Source organism: Protopterus annectens, chromosome 3.part0 (genome assembly GCF_019279795.1).
Source record: "Protopterus annectens isolate FY-2018-M chromosome 3.part0, PAN1.0, whole genome shotgun sequence".
NCBI lineage: Eukaryota > Metazoa > Chordata > Ceratodontiformes > Protopteridae > Protopterus > Protopterus annectens.
Window position 1 is genome coordinate 281156019 of NC_056731.1, and position 13320 is coordinate 281169338.

A 13320-nucleotide genomic window follows, 5' to 3' on the forward strand; every position below is an offset into this window, starting at 1 on the left:
TTTGTGTCTCTCTAAATCTATTAGTCCTTCTGTTAGTAAATCATTCACCATCATATGTATTTTATTGTATGCCACATTTATTTCATTGATAGATACCCTAGTGTATTTAGTAGAGTCACTTAAAATCTCCTGCATTTTACCTTCATATATAATGTGGTCCATAAGTACCACCCCCCCACCTTTGTCAGGTTTCATAACCCTTAAATTTTTGTTGTTGCTAATTAATTTAAGGGTTTCGTGCTCAACCTGAGTTAAGTTGGATTGCATATTATATGTCTTGAGTGACTTCCTTAGTTCGTTTTCTAATACTACTTCAAAATTCTTTAGTTGTGGGTGCAATGGTGGGTTAAACATACTTTTACGAACTAGTTTACCCTCACTAAGTGTTTTTTTGCTACCATTAAAAAGTATTTCTAGGTTTTTCTTTCTAATGAATAACTTAATGTCAATTAAAAGCTTAAAAATATTGGTTCTCTGTTTGGGTATGAAACCAAAGCCTTTAGAAAACAAGTCAAAAAAGGTTTTATTCACAGTGGTGCTGGAATAGTTAAAAATGTTAAAATCATTGAATGTCCATTTATGCCCATCATTGCAAATATTTAATTCTTCCACCCCATGTGATTCCTCGCTCGGGGCCCCCATTCCCTCACTTGGTAGTTTTTTGAGCTATAATCAATAGGTGCTTTGTACATCAGTCTCTCGGACCTTCTGAGCGGAGGAAAATCTAAAGGCTCTCCTTCATTGTCATCAAATACAGCTGTATCATTTTCACCAACACTATAGGTAAACACCCTCTTTCCAAACTGTCTGGGCTTAGGGTAATGTGTTTTGTTTTTATACTCATTCACATCCCTTTCTATTTTCCCTAGTTTTCTATTTTGCACATCCAAACATTTACTTTCTATATCCTTAAGCAATTTGTAATATTTATTCTTATGTTCTTCCACAGTAAAAAGTAAATCATGCGTAATATCTTTGTTAAGACGCTCAACATGGCTAAACCTTTTCTCTTTTTCACATTCATTATTAGATATTATAGCCCTCATAATCTCAAAACCACAGTTGTCAAATGCTGTAATCAATTGCTGGTGAAAAGCAGTACCATCAAATACATTATTCGGGTATTTACAAACTCTAAGACCCTTTGGTACAATTTTAAGTTCTAAACAATGTTTTAAGTATGCGTTGTCCATTTCTAACATTTTGTATTTATGTAAAGAAAAGTCCAATTCATCTAACATTTCAGAGTAGGTTTTACTGGCAGTCTGTATAAAAGCTTTCTTGCCAAAGTCATATTTAGCATTGAGAATGTCTCTCAACTGGTGAAAAGTACCTGTATGCTCTCTAGCATTAGTTCCACAGTCCGGGAAAATATTCTCATTTCGCTGATTACCGAACCCTCTGAAACTCGATTTGCACTGTCAGCCCCAACCGTAATGTGTGGGAATCCATCGAGACTGTCTCTCATACCACCATCTACTGTTTCTCTATCACAAACCTCATCGCCATTACTAGTTTGCGCTCCTTCATGCGAAGCAGAGCGCCCTGCTGCTTCCTGGTTCCCAGGCACAGAAAGCGTCGGCAAAAGCGTAACCATGGATTGGCTTACTGGTGTAAGCAGTCCTACCAACTGTGTCAGTTGGCCAATGAGCTTACGAAGCTGTCCAATCTCGCTGCTCTTGTTGTTGCTGTCCATAGCCACAAAGCCTGGAAATCCTTCGAAAAAAGCAACAAATAACCACAGAAGAAGGCAGGTGCCCCAACGTTCACTAGTAATCACAAAAAAAGCACCAGAATCCAGGAAAAGTGACATGAACAACACGTTTTCGTCCTTGACTTCATCAGATACCAACACTCTTGGTGCACTCATCTTAAATACATTAACTAATTAATGATAGTCAATGACAAACAAATTGATTAATTAGAGTTAGTTAAAAGCACATACACATATATATACACACACAGATTATACTTCCTAAAACCACCATAAAATTCATACCCTATAATAAACCACATATACAAAACTTGAATGCTTGTGAATATAAATTTAAATATATAAAAATGAACCTTAAATAAAACTATGACATTATGTTCTAAAAAAATTTTTTGTAATGACAATATTTGTTAAAATAATATAAAAATCCTATAATTTAGCAGATCTCAATTTTAAAACTGGCTTGAGTGAAATCATGTCATTGAGACCTGGTTTTCTATTTGCTTCTAAAACAATTTGCCAAAATAGTTCTCTGTATTCCACCAGTGTTTCCCAATTCCCTTCTCTAGGGTCAACCGGCACACATTCTAACACAAAAAATCTAAATGTAGCTAGTTTACATGTAATGGTATGCTTGTATAATGCATTGTTTTCTTTTTTGGTCCTGATGTCATATAAATATTTTTGATTTCCTAGTGAGGATTACGATCTGTCAATAATGTCACATAATAGAGTCACTGTTTGAAGTTATGATGGAAGCAATCACTATAGAACATTACTACAGTCGTGCTGCAAAAATATTATTGCATTTAAGTCTTTTTTTGACATTAAAAAAGTATGATTTTAATACAAGCAGCACTTTTCATTTTACATTGCAGCAAGACAAAGGAGGTAATTTAATTCTGCAAACATGCTTTAGAGGGTGTCTACATGGGAACCAAAGAAGCATGGTATATGTTTTCTCTTGGGAATCAAAACAATCACGGGAAAGATAAAGCAGGGTCATTATTAATGAACTGATGAGCATGAAGGGGTGTGTCTGATGATGTCATATGGTGGGTGGTCTTACCTGTCCAAACCCAGAGCGGGACGCTCCAGAAGCAAAAGCAGTGAATTTGTATAAAAAGGATGCAGAAAAGTACAGATTCAATGACATGGGTTCCCTGTTTTCTACTTAAAGTCTGCATTGGTAACAAAAAATAAACAAATGTTCTGAAAGCTGAATCTTTGACACTCTCCCTTTAAAAAAAAAAAAATGGGCTGAGTACACTAAGGAGAAGGCCTCACCACTCTTGGGTTCATAGAACTGGTCTTCTCTGTCTTCTCCTGTAGAGGCTGGCACATCTTTGTTGCTGACTTCCACTAGAAGTTGTTAAAATGCTGGGGCAAGCTCAACTGACATTGGTAACCTAAACTTATGTTTAAGTAACATCTACATCAGTACTGGCTCAGGAGGTAAGACCAATGCAAACAAGCCCCTGATCTGGAAAGTGTCAGCCTTAAAGTGGTAACAGAACCTCAAAACTCCTCCTACACAGAAATCTGCTGGTCAGGATTCTCAACTTCCACCACAGATTTAGCTGTGTGTGTGTGTGTGTGTGTGTGTGTGTGTGTGTGTGTGTGTGTGTGTGTGTGTGACAGCAAGAAGTTTTTAAGTGCCTTTAAAACCGTTACCAATTCCTGATGCTCTGTATACTGTACAACAAGACTAGAGCACAACGTTTCTGGAAGCTGTGCTAACTAAACTTGTTATACACTCCTTCAGTGTCAGAGAGGTGCATAACAAGCTTATGTTTTTTTTCCCATTTTCGTAACATAATCAGCATACTCCACGGGATACAAAGGTTGTGTGCTCCTTTGGAAGTTGTCATGGTTAGATCTCATGGCAGATTGGTGCATAACTGGTTTATCTTTTGGTTACTTTTGGAATATAATCACAGCTCTCCATGCTCTACACAGTATTATTAGGGTTATTTGGAAAAATTTTGAGTTGATAGAACTTTACAAATGTCTGATTTTCACATATAGCTGCACTGATCATTTTATTTTAAAACAGTAATTATAAAATGTGATTTTAGCTTTTGTTTTTATTCTGCACTTTCTTCATTTTGATTTAGAATTTGTAAACTCTTGCTGATCTCATGCTTGATAGTCTTGTTAACCTCCTTTGTGTAATATGATGAGTAGTGCTGGCTGGAGTGCTGTATTACATGGCAGTCTTTCCCTTTCTCCTTCCAGTAGACCAGGTACTAATGCAGATTTTCAAGCAGTTGTGCATGTATTTCTTTTGATTTGCATTTTACTTTATCTTTTTTCTGCAGAAAGGCTGTGGTTATCATCTTGATCTGTTAATGGTTGCAATCATGCTTGGAGTCTGTTCAGTTATGGGGCTACCCTGGTTTGTAGCTGCCACAGTTCTGTCTATCAGCCATGTCAACAGTCTGAAAGTGGAGTCTGAATGTGCTGCCCCGGGAGAGCAACCTAAGTTCCTTGGAATACGAGAACAACGGGTTACAGGGTTAATGATATTTGCCTTGATGGGCATGTCTGTCTTAATGACCTCTGTTTTGAAGGTAAACTTAAAACTGCTTAATGTTGTAGTCATCCATAACTTTTGATTCTGCTTCCTTTCTCTTCAGTATTAGTTCTGTTTGTTTATTTATTTATGAATGTATTTGTTTACCGGGAAAACAGACCAACCACAGGGACACATTTTAGCTATGGTCTTTGAGGAAAATATGTAGAACAATTTAAAGGTAATGAACATAGTAGATATGTAGAAACTGTTAGAATTCAAACGCAGATAAACATGTTTCAGCAAGTGAAGACAGGTGTGTTAAAAAGATAGATGGTTTTTAAAAATGTGCATTAACTGTAATTTGAAAAATATTAACAACGTGACTTTTTTTCTTTTTTTCCTCTTTATCTTCCTTAAAAAATATATAATAGATGGAAAGGGCTGAGTAAAATGAGTAAGATGTAGATAAGTAAAATGCAACCATTTGGCATAGCTGTTTACCATATATGATGATATGTTCTTGATTTAGCAGCATTGCACACTGGGAACCTCCATTAAAGAAGCAAATAGTGAGACCTGCATTTAGTAGCATTTTTAATATGCCACACATCAGTATTTTTAGTCCTGTTATATACAGCGGGGGGGGGGGGGGGGGGGGGATCTGCTGTCTATCACTAGAAATCAAGAGTACAGCAAAAATGTAAATTAATTTCCCAAACTTGGGGAAATTTTAGCAGGTAACTTGTATTGTGCAACATTCTTTTTTCTAATGTATTAGTATTTCTGCTGAGATGTGTCTTTAGGCCAAAACTCTGAAATTGCATCTCATGTATATTTTTTCATGTGATAAAATCAGATGGCTGTATCTATACGCTAGACTTCAGTATCTTCAGCTAGGATACAGAGGGAATGAAAAAATGTGACTGAAAGTGGGCAGGTAGGAAGAATAAATAATATATGTGGCAGAATCAAAGGAAGTCCATGAAAACCTGTTTGAAATCTGAAGCTGGATATCCCACAGGAGAACTTAGTAATGTAGTATCTTTCTTACTGATTATACTGTAGCACACTTTTACAAAGAAATTAGATCAAAGGGACCGGTAGAGAGCACCTCAACAGTGATGAAGTGGAGGAAGCGATGTTTGAGACAGAAAGAATGTACTTCTTTTGAAGGAATGCAAGTTGGGGTTCTGTATTGCAGTTTTCACATCCTGAACACACTAAAATGCATTTAATACTCGGGGAGGGGGCTTCTGTAGAGGGTTAACAGTTTTGTACATACTCTCCACCAACTACTGTTCAGTTTTGTTTTTTTTTTTAACTAGGAAGCTACCATCATTTACCTAAAGCCAGCACATACCACAACTTCTGTGTTAACTAGCACACACAGCTCCTGAGCTTGCTCTTCCTTTTCTAATGCTCACACAATTCGAACATTTCCCCTAACATCCTGACAAGTTTACACGCTTGATGCTGAAAAGCATGTCTGATTGCACATTTGTTTAAAAAAGAACAATCTAAGACCCCCACTAACAATGCTTGTATTGTCTTGGAGAAAAAAATGTTGTGAAGCATTGCTTTAAGTGCCAGAGGTTCAACCCTACCATTCTCAGATGTTGGAAGGTGGGAATCTTCTGCCCTATTTCAGTGCCAGGAAAATAGCAGAAGTTGATAGCTCCTTGTTTTTCGGGTCTGTGCAAAGGTCTTGCACACCATTTCAGGTCTCAGCAAGAGCACTATAAAAAAGACTGGAAACCTCACATTTTCAATGAAAATGTGAGGTTCAGTCCCGATCAAGTCATTCTAGTTTATAAATCTGTTTCAAAAATTGCTCCATCCTCTGCAGTAGAGCTCATACAACTGACACCCGCTTTGGGTGTGCATGCGTAGAGTCCACTCTGCAAGTTCATTGATCAAATCTCACCGCTAACCTGCCTGCCTCAGAGGATTTGTCTCTTGAGTCACTTAGAAATAGGCTCAGGACTATCCTCCGTGATCTAATGGCACAGATCAGAGGGATCCATTGCTTCTTCCTCTTTTAGAGCTCATTCTTCAGTGTCTTGATGTCAAACAAGTGTTCGAGTTCTAGTGGGAAGTGACACCACAGCTGAAAAAATGCACCCCTTGGAAATCATATCCAAATGCCAGCACTGAGCTTGGTGCATGCTGGTCATTAATTTGCACCTCCTTTGGCAGGCTCACTTCTTATTTAAGTCCTGTTACATGGCCTCTGTTAAGTGCCTATTGCACGCTTGGCATTTGCTTGTTCCTGAGCTGGATGGAGTCCCTATCTCCTGTATGGTATTAGGGAAATAGAAGTCAGTGTGTCCATGTGAGACAATGACAGTGACTCCTTACTAGAAATGCCTTAATGTTTATTTGGGGATGAAGGATGAGGATCGTTAGGTTATCTCCTCCCAATGGGAAATGCATAATTGGTATCGTTGACAATCAACTCTGAAGCAGCTAAACTCTGCTACTACTGCCCTTAAGGAGGCAAATGCTCTTTATGACCTCTCTGTGGGTGGAGGAAGTCCCTGAACTGTTCTCTTCAGGCTGACTCCTATGTGATCTTTTTGGTCCACCATAAGACCAGATGCCACAGCATTTTGCCATAGCTATGGAAAAGTATGTTACTGTAGCGTACTCCACTGCTGTGCTGGGCCTTAAGTTTTCAGTTGTCTACATTCTCTTTTTCAAATAGTTGATGAAGCAATGAAATACATTTCTTCCTTTCCTAAGTCTGAGTGAATTAGGAGTTGGTGGGGATCCTTTCTGTGGATTAAAGAGAGAACATCAGTGAAGCTTGCTGTAGTTTTAGCGTGCTTCTTTAGCTAGCACCAGGAGTTAGATGCATCTGTCAGGATGCCTTGGGTGAGGCTAGTATTGTAGTAGACTATGAGACCTTGATTGTACAGCTATCATGTGCTTGTAGATCTGCTGCTGGTTTCAGACCCATGTCACCCACCTATGGAATGGTAGATTATTCCCACCAACCATCAGCTCAGCCTTTCACTCCAGCAGCCAACCTAATTGTAGGATTGTAGGTTCTGACACAGGAGACTTTCTTGAATGGTGGTGACCATAATTTATAGGTTCATCAGTTCACAGGGAAATAATAATAGGCTAGCTGCCCTTGAGGGTCATTTTAAGGCAAACCACAGTGTTCCCTGCACGTACGGCAACTGCAAGGCTCCAAACCACTAAAATCACAGCAAAAAAACAAAACCAGCAGACAATGGCAAAACTGTAAATTTTAATAGGACTCCCATACAGAACATAGGTAGTCCATAAAAACAGCCCAGTTTCGGCTGAAACTTCACTTAGCCTTCTTCAGTGTTAAGTAAATGAATAATAATGAACACATTTAAATACTATTCATAGGGAAAAATGTAGAGCAACCATTGGTCCCTCACAAATGCTCATTTAATCCAGGTGAAAATAATGCACCTAATTTGATAATCCATTTTTTTCCTTTGAGTTTAGAAAGCCATGCCATCCAGCTTTATTGGTCCTATTGCCCATGATTCTGTCAATAACTGTAAACCTGAATACAGCATTAGGGTGTTTGTTAGTATGTTTAAATAAAGCATTACTAGATTTTTATTTTTTTATTCCTGATTTCACTTAGATGTTCTGAAATTTGAATCCTCAGTGGTCTAGAAGTCTGATGTACATAGAATGCAGAACAGGTACAGGTGGCTAGATAAACCAGCCAGTCGGTCCCACAGTTGGCAAAAAAACAAATATTGTAGACATTGCCATATTGTAGCTGGAAAAATCCTTTGTTTTGCTACGTTTCCTACAATGGGTGCAATGGCCACAGAGTACACAACCTACTAGTGGGTCCCCAGTCATTGTCCTTTGACCTAAATTATCCGGACCTCTAGAAATATGCTTATAATGACTCAACTGGGAACCAGTATTTCTACCCTTATTAAATGAGAACAAACATCTTTCCCCCAAAATGGTAGAAAAATAATCATCAGCCTGTAGTATATTCCAATGTCTCTGCATGCTATTAAGTAAAAGATCCGTATTTCTTCCATAAGTTGTCACCAAACGAATGACTGCTTGGTTATTCACTGATTTTTGTTTGTACTGTAAGGTATCCTGCCTGTCCAGTGCAGACACAGTGTTGCTAGTGCTCTGGACGTGCCCCATTGCATAACCCCTATCTTTGAATCTAGAAATAAGATCCTCTCTATAGTGTTCATAGGTGTTAGTCTCTGAGCAGATACGTTTGATCCTGAGAAATTGGGACTTGGGTATGTTCCTGCAGATGTGGGGTGAATGAAAGCTGGAGGCATGGAGAAGGGAATTATATTGGGGATACTTTCGGTATACCTGTGTATGATCATCCTTCCTCGTAATTAATACATCCAAAAAGGTAATACTCTGGGAATGATAATTAGCTGTAAATTTAATACCCCACTTATTATCATTAAGGTAACCTACAAATTCCCTTAAATATATTTAGTCCGATCTCTATACCATCCAGCAGTCATCCAGAAATCTTCTCCAGATGTCGATTTCGTCCAATTATGTACTATATGTATTATCATAGATCAAAAACTCCTCCACATAGGCCATGAACAAATCAGCATAGATTGGGGCAAATGATGCCCCCATGGCCATCCCTTGAGTTTGCCAATAACATTTGTCTTGATAGTAAAAGACATTCTTAGTCAATACATGTTCAGCAAGCCCAATAAGGAGAGTATTAAATCCTGGGGGATAGAATTCAGACCTATGTAGCCAATATTCTAGGGCATCCAAACTTACCCAATGTGGAATACTGGTATACAGGGCCAAGACATCCAGAGTGCAAAGTAGCCATCCTGGTTCTAATTGGGTGTCAGCAATGATTTGGAGAAATTCTGTGGTGTCCTGGAGTCTAGATCATACCCACCTAAGTAAAGGTTGTAAGTGTCTAGTTAGAAATTGGGATAAGGGTTCTGTTAGTGTTAGAGGTTCCCTGTGTCCTGATTGATTAGTTCCATGATTAGTCTTTCCATGGCTTTGCATATGTGGCTGGTCAGAATTATGGCTCTGCAGTTCTCTGGATCTGTGGAAGGGCCTCCCTTATGCACACGAATGACTATAGTTGTTCTCCATTCACTTGGTACAAAATCTGCATGAAGGCTGAGATTGAACAGTGTTGTTAGGGGTGTGGCTAAAACTGTGCTTCATGCTATTTAAGATGTACACAGGGATACTGTCAGGACCCATCTATGTGGTGTTTGTAGCTTTTGATAGCAGTTTTAGGACTTGGTCTTGTGTAATAGTGGGAGTCGAGCCAGTTTCAGATATATCTTAAGGGACAGTTGTAAGGGAGAAGAGGGTAAAGTTAAAGCTAAATTTAACAGCCAATAGGTTCTTTGTCTTCAGTCTCATTGTAGGTAACTTCACACGCAATCAGCTCAGCGCATTACTGCTTTGTGCTTTTAAGACTACAAACATGACTAAAAAATGCCTTGTGATTGTCTTTGGCTTATCTAGCTATTTTAGCCTCAAACTTTGCTTTGGTGGATTATTTTAAGCTCCTGAGTTTTTCGTTCATTTCTGTGGCAAGGGCTCTAACATTTCTGTAAATGACTCTTCTTACCTTTGGTCGAAATTATTTTCTTCTTTTTTTTTTTTTTTTTTGATAAAGCTTTGGGTTTGTTTCTGGGGTTTGCAGTGCACTTGTTCCTAAGGGATACAGCTAAAACCATGCTTTGGCTATCTTTGGCTCAGCTATGGTTCAGGGGTTGTGGTGCTTCCTGGAGTGGGGACTTCTCATCAGCCAGCTTCAGCTACAAGCAGTTCTCCTGTCATTCATAACTTTAGATAGTAAGATGCATCTGAGGCCCCATGTAATTCAGCTCAGCAAGCAATTCTGTTTTGTGTTTTTTAAACAAACAAGGCAACAGAAGGTTAGAGCCTCTGTGTAAATAAGTGATACGCATCTAGCAGTAAGTTACAGACAGAGGCATTAAAAGCTCAGCAGTTCACATCCATGGCAAAGTGAACATGCTGGCACACACTCTTGAGCTACTCCAGCAGCTTCTCCTCAAGCTTTAAATTCACGAGTTGCATCTAAATCAGATCATCCACTAGTAAGACACTGTAGAGATGAACCTCTTCAACCCTCGGGTAAACTGTGTTAAAATACAAATTTCCGATTCACATTTGTTAATGTGCTTATGTATAAAACACTAATTAACATAGATGCAGTGGTCTCCTTTTTTGCTTATTTTAGCAAGACAAGGGGGAGTTTGCTGTGCTCACATTCCATATCCTGTAGCAAAGAGATATTTTTGTATTTATTCCAGCTATTCCCACTTATTCCAGTGCTTTTTAAAGCTTAGGGAAGAAAAATTGAAGCTAATTCTCATTATGCTGTGGTAGCTGAGAATGGTGGGTTTCAGACACTCAGTTCTCTGATGATATTAGGGGAACCTTATGGTTCTAGCCAAAGCAATCCTACTGTTAGGTCAAGAGATGTTTCTACATCTGAACGTGGCTTGTTCTGTGGATCATCTGATTCACTGAACCTTCTGGCAGAGATATTAGAAGTGACTGAAGACATCAGAAAAGCTTCTATCAGACAGGTTTACTTTTCCAAGTAGACAATATTCTTTATTTGGATGGAATAATACCCATTATCAACCGAGTCTGTTACTTACAGGTCATTGTGACCTTTTATCAGCCTCCTGTACAATTTGAGCTTCATGTACTCCACAGTTCTTAAATGTTTTATCTAGTTCTGTCTTTCAAGAGCTTGTGGAGTGCAGGATTGTGGTTAAGCAATTTCTTAAAGGAGATATGCTTCTCTATCTGTTCTTGAAACTTCCTATGTGGGACCTGACCTTTAATGATTTATAGGCTTTTCCATTTCCACTTCACAGTCACATGTTGGGCAGCACTGGAGCTTGTTTTGTGAAAAATTACATTTTATTCAAACAGATGTGTGAGTTAGATGTCTGAGCAGATATTTGTTGCATTTAACGATGGATGTTTTAGCAGTCATAGTTCAACATCTTTGCAGATTTGCTGTCCACTTTTTTTCCCATGTGATAGCCCTTGCCATTAGAAAATGCAGTCGGTGGTCATTCTACTAGAGCCATGGATGCCTGCAACTCCCTATCAAAATGTTCCCACTTGAGATGCAGAATGCCAACAAGCTGAAAGGAGAAAAGCGAAAGCACAGGAAAAGAATAAATCAATCTGGAATATTAGGCTTCTCCTTTAAACTTCTTTTTTGCAGGGGGGAAGCCCCTACACCCCACAAACGTTTATATAAACTCCAAGTAATACCTTGGAGAAAAGGGAATATTCCAAGAAATAGCCATCCTGGACTTAATGTGTACGTCTGTTTTTTGACCATTCAGTCTGTGTGTTTCAGGATTCACTATAGATGATTACATTGCTTGCAGTGCTTGCTTCATAAATGCTGCATGACAGTATTCACAGTCCTGGGTTCACTTATTTACCAGGCATTGGTTCCTAGTAAATGTGTGAACCCAGGACATATTTACAAGGCATAAATGCCCTGACTAGTACAGTTGGGTTTCCTTTAGCTAATCTGTACTTGGGGAGTACTCTTCCCACCCAGGTGGATTTGCTGCTTGGGATTCTGGCCATTTGTTAACCTATCAGGGAAGAGTATTTGATATTGGTTATAACTGATACATTATTAACATATCAGTTGACCTACTAACACTGGGAACTCTTCTTTGTGAATTCTAGGCTGCATATTACTTCTAATTCCACATTTGTTTTCAGTAAAATCTTACTTTTTGGAACATATGTACATGTGAGCTACATAAGATTTATTTTTTTTTTGGAACCTACCAGTTTATTTTTTTCTTTTTATGCAGTCTAAATTTGGAACGTGATATTGTCAGTGAAGTCTTGTGTTCACATTCCATCATACATGTCTCTGTGGCCGTCACATTACAGCCAGGACATAAACGTTGTCTGTACTGTCTCTTTGAAGAATAAAATGCCGAAGTCTACCACAGGTGCCACCAATTCAGCCTAACTGCTCACTGTCAGAGTTATGAAAAGCAGCTCACTTTTCGTAGGTTGTGGCAATTGACTATTGTTTGATTAAAGAGCAGGGGGATTTTCTTCTTTTGGTGCCAGGCATAGTTTAGAGTAAAACTGCAATGACAGACACCCAGAGACCAGGTAATGGTTTGAACCTGCTTAAGGTAATTCTGTTGTCCAGCCAGCCCTAAATTCAGCTGGTGTGCTGGCTGTTTGACTAGTAGATGTTTGAGCTCAAACCAATCCTTGACCTCAGTTGACGAACTTGTGATAGGGTGTGTGTGTCCTTGACTCCACCCTGGATGATCCTGAGGTTCTTGTACAGCGCAGTCCTTTTTTTTGTTGTGCACTATTTTTGTTCCACACAGCTGAACATCAGCTGACCCTAGTGCCTCTCCTCGAATGCTGAGTCTACCTACCTCTTTTGACTACTCTGGAATTTTCTCTATGTAAAAGTGTGTGTCAGCAAGGAAACCAAGGCATCCTGGAGCAACTTCATTCTGCTGCCATGGGGCATTTCCTGTACTTAGGCCTTCCTTTGCATGTGCCCAGCAACAGCTGAGAACTGAACCCCCCCTATTTCCACAAGGGACTGATGTCATCAGAAAGCTCTGCCCATCCTTGAATGGCCCTTTATGGTTGTTTCCCTGGTCTCCAACAGGAAAATCGAACCACTTTGTCTTCTTTGACTATGCGGCCCTCCCTTTCTCTTCCCAGGCTTGACATGCCCAAGCCATTAATCAAACCAGGGTAACTTGTTTGGTAATCAGGACTTTATCCCTGTATGACATGGCACTGCACTGTCTCACTCAATCTATGGGTAATGGACTGTAGATCCAGTTTGGGTAGAGGTCCTTGGAATAGGGGACTCATCTCTTGGAACAAACTTCCACAACTTTGAGGATCAACAGTCCATGATCATTTAAGGCCTTTCCGGTCTTCCTCCCTTAGGACTTATGTCTCAGGTCATCAAATAGCTGATTGATGTCTACTGTGAGCTATTTGGGATGTTTAGCACAAAGCTCACACGAGATCTAGCTCTAGCCTCACT

The 13320-nt window shown here is 39.2% G+C and overlaps 1 protein-coding gene across 1 annotated transcript in view; it reads left to right on the forward strand.

Annotated features, from left to right (window-relative positions):
• SLC4A7 (solute carrier family 4 member 7) overlaps positions 1–13320 on the forward strand; it is a 1497737-nt gene that overhangs the window by 1313590 nt on the left and 170827 nt on the right. Inside the window, exon 20 of the mRNA XM_044064760.1 lies at positions 4036–4287. Coding sequence (XP_043920695.1) covers positions 4036–4287 — 252 coding nt within the window. The remainder of the gene's footprint in view (positions 1–4035; positions 4288–13320) is intronic.